The 19,198-nt window shown below is 43.1% G+C and overlaps 1 protein-coding gene across 3 annotated transcripts; it reads right to left on the bottom strand.

Moving 5' to 3' along the window:
* Window positions 1-3,765: 3,765 nt before the first annotated feature.
* Window positions 3,766-18,506, bottom strand: DYRK2 (dual specificity tyrosine phosphorylation regulated kinase 2). 3 transcript variants are annotated; one of them, XM_085220842.1, is made up of 4 exons: window positions 18,417-18,506; window positions 17,881-17,940; window positions 17,552-17,688; window positions 3,766-9,570 (listed from the first exon to the last, which is right to left on the bottom strand). In XM_085220842.1, exons 2-4 carry the CDS (start codon window positions 17,933-17,935, stop codon window positions 7,969-7,971), a joined length of 1,794 nt encoding a protein of 597 aa, XP_085076968.1. In that variant the 5' UTR covers window positions 17,936-17,940; window positions 18,417-18,506; the 3' UTR covers window positions 3,766-7,968. The 3 variants fall into 3 exon arrangements, with proteins under 3 accessions (XP_085076968.1, XP_085076974.1, XP_085076980.1); XM_085220848.1 differs by lacking the exon at window positions 18,417-18,506 and adding an exon at window positions 18,185-18,315; XM_085220854.1 differs by lacking the exons at window positions 17,552-17,688; window positions 18,417-18,506 and having other exon boundaries at window positions 17,881-18,019.
* Window positions 18,507-19,198: the final 692 nt, after the last annotated feature.

Genomic DNA, 19,198 nt, shown 5'->3' with positions numbered 1-19,198 from the left:
GAGCCTGCTGTGCTCCCTGACTTGCCCTCTCCCAGGGAGATGGCTCAAAGAAAGCCCTCAGCTTCGGCCAGAGGGCGGCCTGCCTCAGCCAGCAGGGACCTGACCAAACAGGAGTGGGCAACCTCAAGTTGCTTCTCTGCTATACCTGGGGATTGAACACGGTCTGCCTGGTCAGAACACCTCAGCTGCCTGTTTTGCTGTGGTTTTGGCAGAGAGGGAAATCCTCTTGCAACTCCTTGAAGCTCAGCAGCACCCAGCTCTCTCCTACCCTTGCCTAAGCGAGCCCACCTAAGAGGCTGCTTGATGGGAGCAGGCTGAGAGGCCTCTACCAGGTGGGGAAAGGTTTCTGCTTCACATCCTCCAAAAAACCCACATGCCCTCGCCTTGGTTTCACATACACACTTTGCGTAGGCTCTGAAAAGCCTGGCAGCACCTCCGCTTCCACACAGAGGGTCATAAATCACTGAATGGACCCTCTGAGGACAGCCTGGTAACACCTAGAGAGCCGCTGGCCATAATTTGTCTGAGTCAGTAGCAGAGGAAGAAGGAAATTTGGGGCTGAAAGTTATCTGCTGTGCAAACACACCAGCATTGCCTTTCTGGCAGCCCTGCCCGCATTGATTTGCTGCAGGCAATTCTCAATCAGCATATGAGGAGTACTGGCAGGAGTTACCTCCTAATTATAAATCATTTAGTCAATCCAAATACAGCTCCTCAGCTATGCAAAGATCTCATTTCATCTCCAGAGCCTTACATAGAAAGAAAAATAGAAATGTTGTACAGGGAGGAGGGAAAATGCTTCAGTCAGAAGTGAAAAAAATGGAAGTTTCAGAATCCCATTTGCGGTGTAACTTACAGCAACTTAGGTGCTTGTCAAAGTTAATTAAGACAGGCCATCTGCAAACGCTTGTGAGAGGAAACATTACCCTCTTTCCAGAAGCACAGCACGTAACAGTCTCCTCACACTCCCAACAAGCTCTGAGCTACTTTGCTTGATGCTTCCAGCCCCTCACCCGTTTGAACAGTTTCCTCCCCCTGTGTGAGAGCATCACCTGAGCTTCACTGAAGCAACCCTGCCCCATGCCCACATCAGGGACAGCAGCACCCGAGGGCAGCAGGAAAAGTGTCATGTTGATCAGGTGCACAGCTCCTCACAGCTCCCATCAGCAGGCTGGCAGGTCTCCTTGGCATACCCTATGAGAGCAATCTTCAAAACCCTTTTCTAGGAACTTGCAGCCTTTGGCAAGCAGTCTGCAGGCAGAGCCTCCAACTGCCTCCTGCCTCACTACAGCCAGGCTGTCCTGGGCAAAGGCTGGTTTGCAAAGACCTTTGAAAAGGTCTTCCACGTTTTTATTCCGGTTTGGAAGTATCGCAGTTGGGAATGATGAGTACTGGGATCTTTAGAAATCCATTTTTATTTTTGGTGTGGGCTTTACAAATTCTGCTGTCACATTGAAATTGAAGTAACTCTTAATATTACCTCTTACAAAACACATCACTACTATAGCTGACTTTGGTCTAAAGACTCCAGAATACAATTGTCAATTGTTTTAATTTTTTGATAACTGCTTCTCTCCCACGTTGTTTAATCAAGGTTTAATACTTCACTGCACCTCTCTCCTGCAATGCACTGCAGTTAGACAGACATACCGACATGTACTCTTTGGGTGCTGTCCACAGGGCACATCAGGTCTGACAGCCATTGAATGAAAATCTCTGATTTTCCCAGGGCTGGCATCAGCTATAAAGTAAAACTTTGACATTTGCAGCTACTCCACACTATATCTTTAGGTATGTTAAGTTATACATGGTCATGTGCCACCTACAGATAACCAAGGCAAAGCAAAGCAATGAAAATACCATCTGCAAAAAGGGAAAAGCAATTCTAGCCCTGTTAGAAGGAACACTGTGTTTGCCATCCCCCACAGTAGTGTATGGAGCTGCCAGCCCAAAAACTTCCCAGCAGGACCTCTCCTTAACTCCAGCTATGTCCCAAACCTCCACAAAAATATCATGACCTTGCTTTAGAAGTCACTTTCTTTTCTCTCTGTCAATCGTTGGACACAAGCTGTTTAATTCTGAATTACTTAGCATTTCTTTTGTTCTTCGTGCAAAGGTTGAGGAACCTGGTTAAAGGCTGTTTGGACACTGGAGCCCAGTTGTTGAAGATGAATGTGTATCTCCTGTCTTTTCTGTTTGGTACTAACCTAGATTTTTTGTTTAGCATTGGGAAAAAGCTGAAGAAACCCTATTTTAACAGTTACAGTACTCTATCACAGATTCCAAAGAGCTTGACAGCAGGCAGAAATCCAAGGCTCACCACAGTCGGAGGCTGGAAAGCACTTCTTAAACACAAACAAATGAACAAGCACATAAACAGACACAAAACCAAATAGGGAAAATGACACAGAGAAACCCCAGTTCTAAGAGTTGCAGAGGATTTCTGTGAAGGAGCAGAAACTGATGCTATAAATGCCACTTTTATTCTCCTACAGAATATTTCAGGACTGGGAGATTTCCAGTGCTGTCTACTCAGGACAAAAACAAGGAATCTTCCTCTTAAAACTTTAGGATGAAATGCACAAGACTATGCTAGCAGTATATTCCCATTATAAATTTCACTTCTGAAACAAAATCCTAGAGAAAAGACTCTTTAGACCTAAAAAAGACTTAGAGAAAAGACCCACGCTCAACTTCTAGACAACTGAAATCAAATGAGGTAATTCCTTTCCTTCTTCAGAAGGAAAAATAGATAAAGCAGAAGCGTACAAGAACTGGTAAGAGGGACAGGTAGCTAGAGGGGAATGTGAAACATGCAGATTAGAATGAAAAAAAATCCATTTGAAAAGATAAAAATAAAATAAAATTTAAAACTGCCCTTTTTCCTCAGAGGAACAAAGAAATTTTAATCCACAAGGATTTAATTTTCAGCTCACTGCACTTTTAGGGCTGTGAACAGTGTCTATCTGCATTTAATCTCGATGCTTTTCATGCTATCAAATCTCCCAGCTGCGTTAAGCAGCAGACACTGGAGTGCTCATAAAATCCCTTGATTTCAGCCTATGTTCTCTTGAATCAGAAAGCTTTTCAATACAACTGCTCTGGGCATTCATTGGCATTACCAGGAAGAGAACGTGGATATGACTCAGAAAATGGTTTTGCATCAAGTTATGAAATTACTCTGGATTTATATGTGAAGTAAGTTTAGAAAAATAGAGCATATCAGCTTTGTGCAGTACATTCTCGGTACTGCGAGACAAGCTCTGAAAGGTCAATCTGATTCAAAAATCAGTGCAGAATTCTGTTTTGTTGGTTTTGGTGAGGTTTTTTTTAAAAAAAGTATTTTTGAAAGGAACAAATATTAACTTTTAATTAAAAAGAAATTAAAACAGCTTAAAGACAAAAACAATCCACATTTCAATACTGAAATTCCTGGATGGTTTTCTGTACAGCATGGCGCAAAGAAAAACAAGCATGTATTACTTTCTAAGTCCTGAGAAGAACTTCAGAAACACGAGGTCAAAAGCAGCCTGTGGGCAATACTTCTGGCTTTCACGATAGCTAAGACAGCACAGACGCCATCCTCCAACAACAGTAAATAATAACACCCAGGTATCAGGAAGCATTTGGAGGGACTGCCGGCACTGGCTTCAGTGGGCTGGGATAAGGCCTTCCTATGTTAATGAAATGCCAGCACTCCCAACCATTATCTTTAAGACCAGAAAAAGAGATAATAATAATAATCCAAACTACAGTGGAGAGAAGTAAAGTAGGACATAAAATTTTATTCTGAAATGATCTCTGGCCACAACAATAAAATGTAACAAATATTCACTAGAACAGTCTTAACTCCTGTCATCAGCTGTACAATACATACAGTATCATAAAACTGGCCACTAGGATTAAAACCCACTACAACATCTTTAATGTTAAGTGGCAACAGCAGCATCTCACAGAAAATTATACATACATATATACACAGTCCACATTCAATCGTTTTTCACGTTTTCAGTACACACAGTTGCAGCATATTACAGTCACGTGTCTAAGTCGTTGCCCAATAAAAACCCAAGCTACTGCTTAGACGTAATTGTAGCAGTTCAACCGAGTAATTACAATTTGTAGCACAGATGTACAAGCCCCTAGAAACAATAATTCACAATTTTTTTTGTTTGTTTGTTTTATTTCAATGCTACCATAGCATAAAAATGGGCAATATTCTAATCTTTAATGGCTGGAAAAAAAAAAAAAAAAAAAAAAAAAAAAAAGAGTTCTTTTTGTACTTACCACAAATATTATCGATGGAAAAAAGTACTACAAAATGGAGAGCATTTAATAATGCACACTCTTTCTTAAAGATTCTAATATTGCCCAATGCTACGTATGTCTAAAGTGTTTCCAACATTCCCATGAAGTCATTTATAACTCCAAACCACCCACCAAGTTAAAAGTGGCTTAAGTGCCTTGCACCCAAATTGTAAAAATCCCTGGCCGCCTTTATAAGAGCCAGGCACATATAAAAGGAATGCACTTTGGTTCATACCAAATGCCCTGGGATTAAATCACACTATAAAACTAAAGAGTTTGAGGTAAATTTTTACAAATACAGTTGATTTCTGTCTAATGTCACCATAACAGAAATGTATTTAAAAAATAAAAAAATCAATTTGATGTTAAAGTATAACCAATGTGGAAGGGCCATCTTTAACCCCTTAATGAGACGTACTACAAGACCAGAGTGTCCTTTCCACCCTAGCAGTGTGATTGCCTTATTGTTTCTATTAAGGCCTCAGTAATCTACAGGATGTTTTAAGACAGGTATAGCATTTAAAAATAGATTTCAACCCTACTATCCAGTGTTCAAAGGGTTAAAGAGGCCAAGATGCATGCCCTACAAGATGGCATTTGGAACAAAAGGCACATTGTTAACACCAAGGGCACAATCCATCTCCTACTGTTGATCTACACATCTTGCATCACTCTGTTGTTCCAATACACTTCATCAGTAATGAACACTCCAGTGGTGCAAGAAACTGAGCCAAGTGAGACTGCAACCAAAGACAAGACAACACTGTGCTATTACTAAATCTGAAAATAGCTCAGACATCTCCAGACAATGGTAACATGTGAGACTAAGCACTGTTTCCAAGCCAACTTCTATCAGCCTAATTTTCAGAGCCCTTATCATAAAATCACACCAAAGCAAGAGGCAACATTCCTTCCCCCCCTCCCTCCTTTTTTACAGGTATAAATAAGCTACAATAAAAAGCAGCTACATAACTTAAAAACCTTGACGTAGCTCCTTCTTTATTATAGAGGAAATTCCATTATATCTGGGTTAAAAAAATAGCTCTGCACACTATATTTTGGCCTTAAAGTTTCCGGTAGCATTTATGAAGAAGGTTGGTCATAAATGCGTTATTGGCATTAAGAACTGGTTACGTAGAAAAGAAAATTTAGTGGTTTTAGCCTGTTAATGACCCACAAACATTATGAATGCTTTCACCTTCAATTGTCATGAAAGGCAGGAACATGTATCAAGATTTTCTTTAAAATATATTAAGGGGGAGGTGATTCTTTTTCCATCCCTAACGTTAGTAACCCTACTTCTTAACTTTTGCAGAAAGAGCTAAGGTAGAAAGGACTGGTAAAGCCAAGTAGTTGGTGGAGGAAGTAAAGAATCCCAGCTACTGTAGAAAAATACACAGTATTGTGTTCCCAGTCATGGGAGTCAGTTATGAAAATTAATATATCTCTTTTCCAGACTTAGGATTCACTGACCATAACTTATTGGATATTCATATTCCAAAAGCCACTTTTCTTTGTTGTATTATTATATTTCATTTTTAACATGATATCATACATGTTTAATATTGCACTTACACACATTGTATAAAGTTGTGAACATTGAACACTAAATAATTTAATTTGACTAGAGGCAGGAAACACTCTTTTATTAAAAAGAAAGTACTAAAAATGGTTGATTGATGCTCTACTTTTTACAGTTATCAATCAACAAATACTCAGAAACTATTTTTTGGAGCTTCTCTAGGTGTTGAGTTTTTGGCAAGAAGTTGAGTGATATGTTTCCTGAGAATTCTGTCATTTCATGTTTACATCCTTCCCCCAGTCTTACATTAAATTAGAAACAAACTAAAACAAACAAACAAACAAAATCAGGCTGTAAGTGGTAAAACTTAATGAACGTGTGGAACTTAAACCGGAAACTTTCTTGGCCTCTCAGGGGACCATGCTTTAAGTGTTTTTAATCATTTGTACATGCAACTTAAGATCTGTGCATATAATGTTTGTTTATAGTAAAGTTATTGAGGTTTTATGCAACCCATTCTAGTCTCTCTTGTTGTAACATCCACAAACCCTTCCAGATTATATTCTACTTTCTTTCAAACTCCCTTTTCATATGTTGTTTTAGACATCCAGTGTAGACCACAGCCATTGCATGTGATGAAATATTGGTCTTAGATTTCCAACTATTCCTGTTGAAAACATGCTACAATGCGTGAATATTTCTCAGGTAGGCCTAGACACTATTCCTCAGTAAAGACCATCTTTCTTCCATGAATACAGTTCAAAGTAAAAAATGAAAAGCCAAACATTAGCGCGCACACACACACACATGAACAAATCTACACGTATTTCTAACTGTTCCTTCTAAGTCATTTGCAGCTACAAATATAAAGATCAATCCAAATTCCAATCATTTAACATTCCTTTGATACTTTGCCTGTATTAGTAAATATCTAAGATGATGTCCGTCAATTAAAAATCTTTCCAAAAAGGATCTTTGCATCTACAGCTGTGCTAATGACAAGTATTTCTCTATAGAAAACCATACAATAACAGAGTGTTTGTCCCTACATACAGATTTGAACCGAAGTGTAAATGTACCAAAGAGGTCACAATTGCTCAGATAGACAGTCAGAGGAAATATAAACAACCTGTGAAATTCATGTAGCATTAACAGTCTGGAAGTTACAGTATAAAACTGAAAAAATAAGCACTTCTGTGTGATTTAGGAAGCCAAGCTGTGTATTAAGAGAGAAAACAGAAGAGGAAAAAAATTGAGAGAAACCCAGTGTGAATGCTCAGTGTTATATACCTGAAAGGAAGTCCAGAATGCTTTGCTTTGCATGACTTCAGGTTTAAGAAGCAACTTTCAGATTTAGAGGAATGGACACACTTCCATCGCCATTCTGAGACTGCCTGTTCTTCAAACTCTACCACATGGTATGTAAGATAAAAGTCACTGTAGCCCCAGAAGTTCTTTTTTTGCTTTTCTGGGTTGAATTTTTTTTTTTCTCCATTATATTTAAATGCTCATTTTAATCAAAACCATTATTGTGAATTAGAGAAAACATTCTGCAGGAGGTGACTGCACCATTACTAAGTGACAGCACTACTTTTTTTCTGGGCTACCATACAGAAAATGACAGTATTTCATGCTACAGCTCCACTTCAGATAAGTAGTTTACAGGTGCTTAACTGCATTCTCCCTGGAGTCCAGTCAGGCCTAAGTGTTATTGTTTGCAGGATCAAGACCCATACCCGTAAAGTTAGAGTCTTAGAAATTTACCCCAGTTGAAACTTACTATGAACCATGGAAGAGAAAGGTAATACCTTTGACACCACGCTGCAATGCATGACAGTCACGTTGTAACCAGTGGCCAGCCACTGATGTTTATTACTGTGTCACACTAGTTACAGTAAGGCTATTTGTACTGTAGAAGACAAACATTTTAAAAAATAAGTATAAAAACTTAAAGCATTGTCCCCATGTTTTTATAAAAACAAAATCAACATTTCTTACATTTAAAATGAGTGCTGAAAGATACAAATGAATAAAGTTATTGAGCAAATAAAAACGTATATCTGAGCTACTTTTTTTTCATACAAATAAGGCTCAGCCACATTGTATCTCTCGTATTAACAGCATTGGGTTTTTTAAACTCAGCTAACGAGTTTTGGCAACACTGTTCTTTGCTGAATATTCCCATTGGCATCTGTCATCTGTGCCAAATTAGTCCTCAGTTTTGAAGCTGAGCTTGAAGTCGGAGGTAACTTGGAAATCGACGTTATAGCACCAGTGCTCTCTGTAATTCTCTTTGCTGAGGCCTTCTCCCCAGTCGGAGGCTTCGGCAACCGTCGCCTTAGCCAGGGATGTCGCAAAGCCTGGCTGGGTGTCATTCGGATAGCAGGATCCCATTCTAAACACTGTTTTAAAAAGTCAAGGAACAAGGGATCATCACACCCCTTTAATGCGTTACCCCATTCTCTGCTCTCTGGTGGGCCACGTAATTTTCCCCTCCGAGAGCGTCCGCCGTTCAGTATTATAGAACCATCAGACAAGGTTGTGATGGTGCAGTAGCGGGGATAACCCTTAGAGCTCACAAAGTTTTTGGCTCGCTTGGATGAATCTAAAAGTTTTGGGGAAGGCATTCCCAACAGCTCAATCATACAAGCCAGCTGGTCTCCTTCATCTTCTCCAGGTAGAAGTGGATAGCCAGTGAGAAGCTCTGCTAGAATACAGCCCAAGCTCCACATATCAATGGGCATCCCGTAACGAGCACCAAGGATGACTTCAGGAGCACGATAAAAACGTGACTGAATGTAAGTGTAGACACGCTGATGCTCATAACAACTTGAGCCAAAATCGATCACTTTGATTCCACTTCGGCCCTGTTGCTTCAACAGAATGTTCTCAGGTTTAAGGTCACAGTGAATAATTCTGTTCTTGTGCAAAGCATCCAAGCACTGTAAAATGGAGTGGGCAAACTTGCGGACCAAAGGCAGGCTGAAGCCCTGAAACTTGTTCTTCTTTATTAATTCATACAGGTTCATGCTCAGTAATTCAAATGTCATGCAGATATGGCTGCGGAATGTGAAGTTTTCCAACATGTGAATAACATTCATGTTGTTATCCTTATCTTGTTTCCGGAGATGCTCCAGAATCCTAATTTCTTCCGCAGCTTGGCGGTGGAAACGCTTTTCATTTCTCACCATTTTTAGTGCCACGTGTTGATGCATCTTGTGATCGTAGGCTTTCACCACCTGCCCAAAGCTTCCCTTCCCTATAACTTTTAGGACTTCATATCTGTATGCAATATGATCGTGGGGTACTTGTATGTACGACCCCTGGTCATCATCATACCCGCAATTGTTTGGACCACCAATCACACCTTGCCGCTTCTTTGCATTTGGACCCAGAAAGTATATTTCAGTGTAGCCAAAAATCTCATTATGTTCAAAAGTTGTTAGTTTTTGCATGTATTGCTTCATTGCCTGCTCTGGTGTCATAACGGAGGCTTTCACCTTCCCTGTTCCATCTGTAGATTTTAAAGAGCTGGAGCTCCCTTGTCGTCTGTGAGCACTCTCTGACTGTCTGTCCTGAACCATTGGCAATCCAGATTTGCCTAGCGTTGTAAGTCCATTCGGCTGTGTTGTCAGAACCGTCCTCTTGTTGCTATTATCTTCAAACAGTTGTTGAACCTGGATTTGTCCATGGCTACCAACATGGAGGTGCTCATTCATCGTGTGCTTACTGCCTCCAACCTAAAATTGAAAATAAATACACATCCAGTTAACAATAAAGGCATGAATCTTGCTTCATATTAATTATGCGACCCACCATCCTCTCTAAACTACCTAAAAACTAAGTGTGTTATTAGAAGTCAGTTGTCTACACAATTTAAAAATACAGCTTTTATACTACGATGCTGCTAGATGCCATTACATTTTTCAAATCCTTGTTTCTCAAATGTCTCTTTCCTGACTCTCTGAAACAATTGCAACAAGAGAGTCCATGGTTACTCTGATAAGCTAGCAATTCCTCCAAGGAATCTTCAAAGCAACAGTCCTGTTCCATCAAGCAATATGCTCAGGGGATGTTAAATCAGATCTTCACAGTATCACTTTTATTTATACTGGAGATGGATATATAATATCTTCTAGAGTTTACTTAGCTCTCCTTGTCACCTGTTCTCAGAAATCAAGATTTTAGCTTGTTCCAAATTTGCTGAATATCAGAAGGGCCGGGAAAAATTTTAAGCAACAAGGAATGTGCTGTGACATGCACGAGGAGGAAAAAAACCTGGACATTTCTGAAGTTCAAGAGGTGCCATTCACTGCTAGCAATTGAGACAGTCACTATTTGGCAAAGCATTCAAATCAGTGAAGTGTAAGTATATCCTCCAGCACTTTGCCAAGCCAGACTTGTAATGACTTTTAACTAAGATGAGATCTGGGACCAGATACAGACTTGAATGGAACAAAAAAATCTTTGCCTTGAAGATCATGCACACAACTTTATTTTAAAGGGATGGAATGAGTATTAGTTGACAGCTGTTCTTGACAGTTTTCACAAGAGAGAAAAAGCATTCAGCATTTTCAAGCAAAGGAACACTGGAAGTACTGGGGTGTGAAAACAGCTATTGCATGAAACCTGTTACTTTTAAGAAATTTACAAGCATATATTTGCCACTAAAATAGCTGTCCTTAAAATTCTTCATTTTCTCTCAAGTAGAGGATAATCTGTCTGTCTTTTCTGCCTGGCCTTACACAAACGTGGGAAGAATTTTCCTGCTGTCTCTCCAGCTGATTCACCAGCCTTAATATTTATGCCAAATTACTAACTGAAAGTTCACAAATACTCTCAGACAGATGATCCAGCCGGGGTTGAGAGCACATTTAATCTGAACCTTATTTTTTCTATGTAGCTAAGGAAAACACATTCCATGTTCACTTAAGGTTGCTGAAATTAAATCAGAAAATGACAGTTGCACGCTGTGATGAGGCAATGAAATCCATGCTGCAACTGCAGACACACTTCCTAATGAAAAAGCCAGGACATACAGTGCAGACTCTAGCACGCTTTTTGCTTCTGTTACGGTATCACTCTGACATGGCAAAAATGTGCTTTTGTAAACCCAGTAACTCGCTCCTAAGGAATAGCCAGCTAGACACCAGCTTCACCTTCGAATAATATTTTGAAATTAACAGCTTTGAAGCTCACGCAGTGTGTGTAACAACAAGAGCTCTCAGGACTGTTTCTGCTGACCTCACTGTTCTTCTGTTTCCATTTTGACTCATGTTGAATAACTGGCCCGTTTTATTTCATCACTGCAGTCAGATCGCACAGTTTATTTGCAGAGCAATTTCTGCTCACGCTCTCAAATTTGATTGATCTCATAGAAAGTGTTACCACACAATGACAATTCAAAGCAAAGGCACTTACAACATTCAAGCACAGTGAAAATATATGTGGATGTTGGTATTAATCGCTTTCCTGGTTTGATGTCCCAAAGCACCAAGAATTAAATCATCAGGGGGACTTAACGAGCCTGTCATGCCTACAGGGAATTCCTTCAGGTCAAGTTTGAAGAGCACTCCTGCAGCAGTCTCTGAAGGTTGTCCTGACACTATATGTGCAGCAGTGACTGAAGAGAATTCAGCCCCAAGAACTGCTACACAGTGTACCTCAGAAGAACCACATCTAGTTGGTAAGATGTGTATAGAGGCTCGGCACGTGTAGGATTGCAGAACTGTGCTAATTCAGAAATGCACAATGAAGCAGCAGAGTAATGCTACGGACTACAAGTACCTAAGCCAGGAAAATCAAACATTTCTTCTGCAGCAAAGCAGACAAACTGTGAGTAGACAATACTAACGTACAGGAAGAAACAGCAGCAGGAGAAAACTGCTTTGAAGGATTTCTTAGCTCAAGTGCTCATTGACACACTTCACATACTGAATTAATTCTTTTTTCACTTGAGTCGCCTGTTCTCACAGTAACCTATCTTCTGCCCTTCCTAAGACTGCATGTTTCAATAGATGTACTGCAAGATTCTGCAAACTTCAATTATTTGCTTTGTATGAGGATTTTGAAAAAAATGAAGAAAAAAAAATGTGTGCACTCTTAACTGCTGCAGAAGTCATTCTTCTCCAAAAAGTATGTTTGCAAACACATTTCTCAAGTGTAAACTGAGTACCTCTGCTTCCTCGCCTTCAGGCAGCCTCAGTTTCTCTTTCTGCTCAGGCTTTTTTTTTTTCCTCCTTTTTTTTTTTTTTTTCTTCCAAGCAGCAGAATGAAATCACCATCATTACCCAGCTTCACCTCAAAGTGACCGGTTTGGCCAGTTTCAGTCAGCTGCTGCTTGGGAATGCAAATACAGATGCAGACAGTAGCGCTGGTTTCCTTTGTAGATGAAAAAACACTAAATTAGCGCAGGCTCTATTCCAAAACTTGCGGGGGAGATCAGAGCTCATTCTTCTTTCAAAACCCCCACAGGAGTTTCAGAGGTTTCAGATGCATCACAGCAACAAACTCAACACGAAAAAGCGGACCACCATATCTCAGGGTGCTGCGGCTGAGGAATCACCACCTTATCTTCTGTTTCCTATCTGAATGAGCAGAGGGTTGGAATCTCTCCAGACCTTTGCTCTGCAAATCTACTTCTACCTACCGGCTGTCCAAGATTGCTGGCAAGTTCAGGCTTGCACTGTTACAGCTGCACAGGCTTTACCGTTGACGCTGTAAGTTCTCTGAACCACAGCTAATGGGCTTGGGAAAGCTACACAGGGCTAAAGCCTTCCTAGTCCCCTATCGAACTGCCCACGGTACACAGAAGCTCTACCAGCCTGTCATCCAGAACCAGAAGCCCAAGAGGTTTATGATGCGTCTCCCTTCTGCTGACGCACATGGGCCTGTAAATTCCAGAACCAGCAACCTGCAGCATTTACACAGTGTACTTACTACCATATTTTATTGCCCGCACTCCAATCAGTCTATGCCTTCCAAGATTTACGTATTTTTATAGCACTCGTCTTCAAAAACCTATTGATGCATATACACTTCCAAATAGAATATACTGAAATACTAGGTAGGCTTGAATTCAAATAACTAATCCTGAATCATCTGGCAACATCAAGTGCAAAACAGAGATGTCACAATGCTTTTTTTTTCTCTCTAGTGTGTTTCATAAATGGTTTTGAAGATATATGATTTTGCTTTAGTTAGCTCAGTTTATGGAAGTAGATGGTTTGCCAGAAACATTCACCTAATTTTAAAATAGAGAGAGACACCAGCAAAAACAACCAGAAATATTTATTTTTTCTTTTTCCTTTTTTTTCTCCCCAGAAGTGGACTTAAGGACAGAAGTAGTCTACAGTGCCATGTCTAGATTACAAAGCTGTTACAGCATAGTGGTAACATAAAACTGACTCCATCCTTCTAACAAAGAAGGTAAACTGACAACTCCCCTGAGGTGCCACTCAGCCAATGCAATGGTCTGTCTCAAAGCCTTCTACAAGAACTACAGTCACTACAGGATCAAACACCATGACAGCACTGGTCTTTGCAGTACTTGTAGATATGCCAGTTTCAGCCCCACTGTATCTAACATGCTAGAGGTATACAGTGTCAGGTGTAGCACACTTCGTTGCCTATTCTGTTGACTAGAGCCTGAACAAATGTGAACAAAAGGCCCTTTTTCCTTGATAAATGAATTCAACAGCATTCCTCTGTTCAGAACTAAAAATAGCTGCTAATTAGCACAATAACAATAACGAAGGATTATCATAATGGCTTGATTATGAGTTTGGGTTTTGTACACCAAGGAAGACTAAGCCCTTGTCCTAAAGAGCTTGTGCTCAACAAGAGCTATAGAAAAACAAACCATATGGATATTTTGCTGCTGTCACACAGACACAATATAAGCTTATTTTTCAAAAGTTAACCTTGGCTTTATATTGCAAATATATTCAGAGACAGAACTATGCTTGAAGAGTGACACTGATTGATAAATTCTTTACCTCCTAACTGGGCTATGTTGGGCATGTGCAATGAGCCCAAATACTTCTGGGACACTCCCATGTTTCATGCACACTGAGATCAAGAAGGACAGTCAGCATGAGTTAAACCAAACCTTCAGGTAGACTGACGTGTACAAGAGATGTGCCCAGACGTACTGCAGTCGCCCTAGGAAAGTTAGCTGCATATTCTCCCTCCATAAAAGTTTTATGAAGAAGAAAAAGAAACACACAAAGAAACCCAGACACAGCAAAGTCCAGGCCAGGACTATATATACTTACTTCCGCTCAAACATGACAGCATTTCTGTGGTAGCTTATTACATGAGAACAGAACATTGGGCAGATATTTTCTTTCTTATGTGCTTTAAAGCAGCTGTATACAATAAAAACATGGAGCAGATCTTTGGGTAACAGCGTGTCGGAATCTCTGTTGCATTATCAAGTAACTCTATTATTATTCAATTTTAAGGTTAAGACTAAATGATGCAAAAGTATATGAGTAGATACTCATCACTGGTGGCAAAAGAAAACAGCCCCGGCTGCAGGAAAATCTTGGAAAGGCCTTGAAGAAAGAGGGCAGTGAATCAGGCACTGTAAATGGGCTGTTGTTACAGCCCTAGACAGGAGGAGAAAAAGATTAAGACGGCTTTATTACAAGGGAAACAGGAAGAGTGCAGAATGCAGGGATATGTGCCAAATAAGAAAGAACAGAGATGGAGGTAGGCAGGAGACAAAAGTCTGGGAGAGAGACTCACAGACGGGTGGGGATTTACACAAGCAGAGCAGCAGGCAAGCAAGATAAATCTCTACTGCAGTATGTCAAGTGGCTGCAAGAACACTGTAATGAAACAAGAAGGAGCGAACAAGAAAAGGTTCCAGTCATCAAAGCAAAAACTTAAGGCTTCAAAAGAGAAAGCAATGACTTGGAAAGGAAAATGAGAAGGACAAGAGGTTGGAAAAGGGTTCACATTTTCCATCACAAGCATCCAAAAAGATAAAGTCAAAGATGGAAACAGACAAGAAAAAGCCTAGGATGAAGCCACGGATTTTTGAAAACAAACAAAACCTTTCCCTGGTACAATACACAATAGTCTGCTTAGCAACAAAGGTTGCTGTGATTGCAAAGACTGCAGCCAAAACGTCTGCCCGTTACATGAAGCCTGTGTAAGACAGCATCTCCCTGCTTCTCCCTCCATGTTCCCCCATGCTCCTACATTCTGCCAAACAACTCAGCTACACTAAAGAGCAGGAATCAATAGTTTTGCTAGAGGCAGGATTATACAGCTGCTGCAAGAAATATGACAAGTACTGGACTTCTCCATCCGAACTGGAAAAAAAACTTCTTGGCTTAACCAAAAATTTCTCTTCCACCACAGTGTCTCTTCACAATTAGTGTACACACAACGCACACGTGTGCAGGCAGCCACGGGCAACTTAACCACCTAAGTAAACTGCCTTCTGAAAGTCTGCAACACCAAAGAGAAATCATTCATTTTGTATTTAGCTACTGGAGAAGTTGCAAAGAAACAACAGGGTTGAAAACAGATTAAGTAAATGAATACAGAGAAAGAAAATGGTTTAAGAAAACTGAAATGTTTATTTTTAAACACATTTCATTTGAGGAAGTAGTGGGTGAAACCAATAGTTTCAGTCAGTGTCAGCTGAGGTCAGCAGGCCTGAAGTTTATAGAATGCTCCCGTACCATATATAACCATTGTTATAGGTTAAAATCCAGCATTCTGATGTCACATCTGATCCTCACCACAAAGAGTTATGTTAGGCAACCACAAAATAATAACCTACAAAATTCAGCGAGCCAGTCGGAGGTATTTCTGTAATAGCACTCAAGGTAAAATAAAGACTGAGGAGTAGAATCTGTGTCACAAAGGCACAGCAGTGTCTGCAGCAATCAGAACCCAGAGAGATTTGAATCACAGAACCACAGAATGGCCAGGGTTGGAAGGGACCTCAAGGATCATGAATTTCCAACCCCCCTGCCACATGCAGGGCCACCAATCTCCCCATTTAATAGTAGACCAAAACACAGCCGTATAATGAAATTATAATTGAAACACAGTGGTATAATGCTTGCTCATCTTTCTGTGCTTCCATAAGTATTTTGTCTATATGTATATATCTACCCACAGTCACATACAAGCTATATATAACACATGCATACATACATGATGACACATTTATAAAAATACTGGAAACACATGCAATACTCAAATATTCCTTGCACGCTTTCATAAAGACTTCATCTTTATACACGTACATATATATAGTGTATGTAGATAGATATACAATACACACACAAGCGTATCTATAAAAATACCACGGTTCTGTGCTTCCAAAATTAGTCAGAAGTCCCAGATAGACGACTGGACCGCTGGGTTTTCACAGATTCTAAATTAAGTCTGGGCTCTGTTACACATCAGCCCCTGCTATTAGCGGGGCCCATCCGAATGTGCATTTTCACAATCCATGCCCAGGCCCTAGATACAACGGTTATTTTCTAGCTTAAAAGAAAAAGTAGACCACTTTCTCACTTCTCAAATCAACCGGCAATTAATAGGAGTGCAAATGTGCAAAAACCTACCTTTGGCAGTAATGAACAACTCAGATATATATCCTAACTACATAAAGACACAGTGATGTTGACCTCAAGTATGCAGCTCCACCTTAAATTTGCAGAATATTCATCATTCCTCTTGAAAACACCCTACATAGACTTGCATTTTTTTTTCTAATTTAAGCCAATTCTTTCTCTAACTGGATTTGAATAAGATGCTTTTACCCCTGAAGCTATACAGAAAGTCACTGAAACACTAATATCTAAATGCATAGTTTCACCTTCCACTAGCCCATAATCACATTACCGTTTAAAGCTCTGCCATATGTTTACAAAGATAGTACGTGAGCATCCGTGGAGAACTCATTAATTCTAAGCCAAGTATGCCATCAATGCTTTTCAGGGTCAGTATGAATTTTTTCATCATTTAAAAGGAAATGTATGCAATAAAAATTTCAGATATTTTGCATTAACACGACAGCACACAGCCCCCTCTCTCTACCCCATCATGCCTTCAGGACAGAGATACTCTCTCTCATCCATATATAGTGGCATACTCGGGAAGTTCCATTCCTAGTAGATTAAGCGGGAGAGGGAGATAATGTGAGATATCACAGAACCGGAAAATAACATCCTTTTCATAGCATCGGTGCTTATTTCTTTAGGTAAACTACCGCAGCAATAAAGTCAGATTCGTCCAATCGTCGCCCCCGAGTACAACGACAGCTGTTTCCAGGGAAGACGGCTATCGGCCTGAGCTAATCAGAGACATCAGGGGAGAGCAGCCTTCATTTCTCTCCACAGCTCACGCGACCCCTTTAATCACAGTGACTAACTTCACTGCCAAAATAATGTCATCCCCAAAAAGGCATTCGCCAGAACAGCTCCTCGGTGCCTGTGCAGAAGATCTAATTTGTTACCGACAACGAGACGTAAAGCGGAGCGAAGGGGGGCTGCAGGGAGGGGAAGCCGCTCCGCAGCGCGGTTACGGGCTGGTTACAGGTTACAGCCCCGCAACCTACACTCTCCTCCGCTCCGAGTTTGCAGAATCGGCCCCGAGCGCCCCGCGGGACGGGACAGGCGGCGGCACCCCGTGGACTCCCCCCAACCACCACCACCACCACCCCGACCCCTTCCCCGCGCCCGGGCTCACCGTGTGGGAGGCGTTGCTGGCCCTGAGCGGCGGCAATGCGAGGGGCGACGGCGGGCCGGTCCCAGCTCCTGCCCGGGATACCCCGGCTCCGGCGCCCGGGGAAGACTGCAGCGGACGGCCGCCGTCCCCTGCCCTGCCTGCGGAGAGCAGAGGGATGAGCTCGGAGGGCGGCGGCGGTCCCTCGCCGCCCCGTCCCGCTTCGGGCAGAAGCCATCGGAAGCCGATGGCCGCCGCGGCCCCGCGCTCGCACCGACCGCCGGAACCCCCCGCCGCCCCCCCCCGGGGCCGCAGCATTGTTCCGGCTCCGCGGCGCCCGGCCCGCTCCTTACCGGCCGGGTAGGCAGCGCCGGCGGCGGCGCTCGCTGAGGGTTTCTTGGTTAACATGGCCGCTGGAGAGGAGGGAGAGGAAAATGCATGTCAGGGCGGCTCTCCTCCGCTTCTCCTCGGCCTCTCTGGGCGGCGGCTGCCTCTCCTCGCCGATCAGCTACACCCAGCGCCCGACGCGTCCTCCGCCGCATCCCCCCGGCCCCGGGCCGGCCGGACACAGCCTCCCTCGGCCCGCCGTCTCCTCCCGCCGCAGCCGCAGCAGCAGCAGCCGCGCCGCCGCCGCAGCCCCCGGCCCAAGCTCATCACCTTCCCCGCCCCCGCCCCGGTCGCCCCGGTCCCCTCGCGCGGAGGAGGGGGCGGCAGAAGGCGGCCGGACAGGGCCCTCCTCCTCGGGCGGCGGAACGAGAACAAACAGCGCACCGAGGGGCAGCGCCCGCCCCGCCGGCCGCCTCCCCTCGCTCCGCTCCTCCCTGCCGCCGCGCCCCCCCTCCACTCCTCCCCCCCCGCGTCCCCGTGCGCTCCCCGCGTCCGCCCGCACTTCGCCTTGGCCCGCTCCCCGCGGGCGCCGGGTGGCGACGCGCCCGGTCTCGCCGCCGCCGCCCGACAACCGCCCAACGGCCGCCCGCGGGGGGTGGGGGAAGGGGGCCGAGCCGTTGGTCGCCCCCGGGGTCACAGCCATCTTGAGGTCACCGCGACTGCGGGAGGATAAAGGTGGCACGGCGGGCGGTGGGAGGGTCGGTGCGAGGGGATCGAAACTTAAAGATGGCGGTGGCTTGAGAGCTTCGGGCATCGGGCCGGAGCGGCCCCGTGCCCCCAGCCGGAGGGAGGGAGCGCGATGGGGGCAGTTACGGCCCCTGCTCTGCGCGCCGCGCAGCGCGCCTCGTGGAGTACAATGCTTTGAATTCCTGGTTTGTCAGCTTGAACGTCACGAGAGCCAAAAATAGATAGCTGAACATTTGCTCAGCCCGGGACGGCGTCGAAATGAACTCTCCTTCCTACGCTCAACCCTTTTGGAAATCTGTACGGATCGCGTATATTTTCTCTTCTGAAGCAGCCGGTGGGTCTGCAGGCAGACCTCTCTTCATCCCCTGCCACAGAGAAAGGCAGAAAAATAAATCTCCCCTTCCCCTATGCCTGAGGAAAAGAATTCCATCCTTGCAGACAGAGAGGAAGACTTTGCCTCTTCCAGTGCCACAGATAAATCTGTAAACAAAGACATTTCCTGTGCTGGTACAAAAAAATAAACACTTTCCCCAGCCCCTCCTATCGCAGAGAGAAAACAATCCTACCTTTTCCCGCCCACACCCACCCAACCTTTTC

This window comes from Meleagris gallopavo, chromosome 1 (assembly GCF_905368555.1).
Source record: "Meleagris gallopavo chromosome 1, MGAL_WU_HG_1.1, whole genome shotgun sequence".
NCBI classification, from domain to species: Eukaryota; Metazoa; Chordata; class Aves; order Galliformes; family Phasianidae; genus Meleagris; species Meleagris gallopavo.
The sequence above is the reverse complement of the archived record's forward strand: the minus strand, read 5'-3'. Positions and strand labels throughout refer to the sequence as shown.

Bases quoted from the DNA above. Each gene is read 5' to 3' on its own strand.
- DYRK2 (XM_085220842.1), bottom strand. From the start codon at position 17,935: ATGTTAACCAAGAAACCCTCAGCGAGCGCCGCCGCCGGCGCTGCCTAC. The intron at 17,689-17,880 runs GTAAGGAGCGGG...TGCTCTCCGCAG, and splicing joins CGGCGCTGCCTACCCGGCCG to GCAGGGCAGGGGACGGCGGC. The intron at 9,571-17,551 runs GTGAGCCCGGGC...TTTCAATTTTAG, and splicing joins CCAGCAACGCCTCCCACACG to GTTGGAGGCAGTAAGCACAC.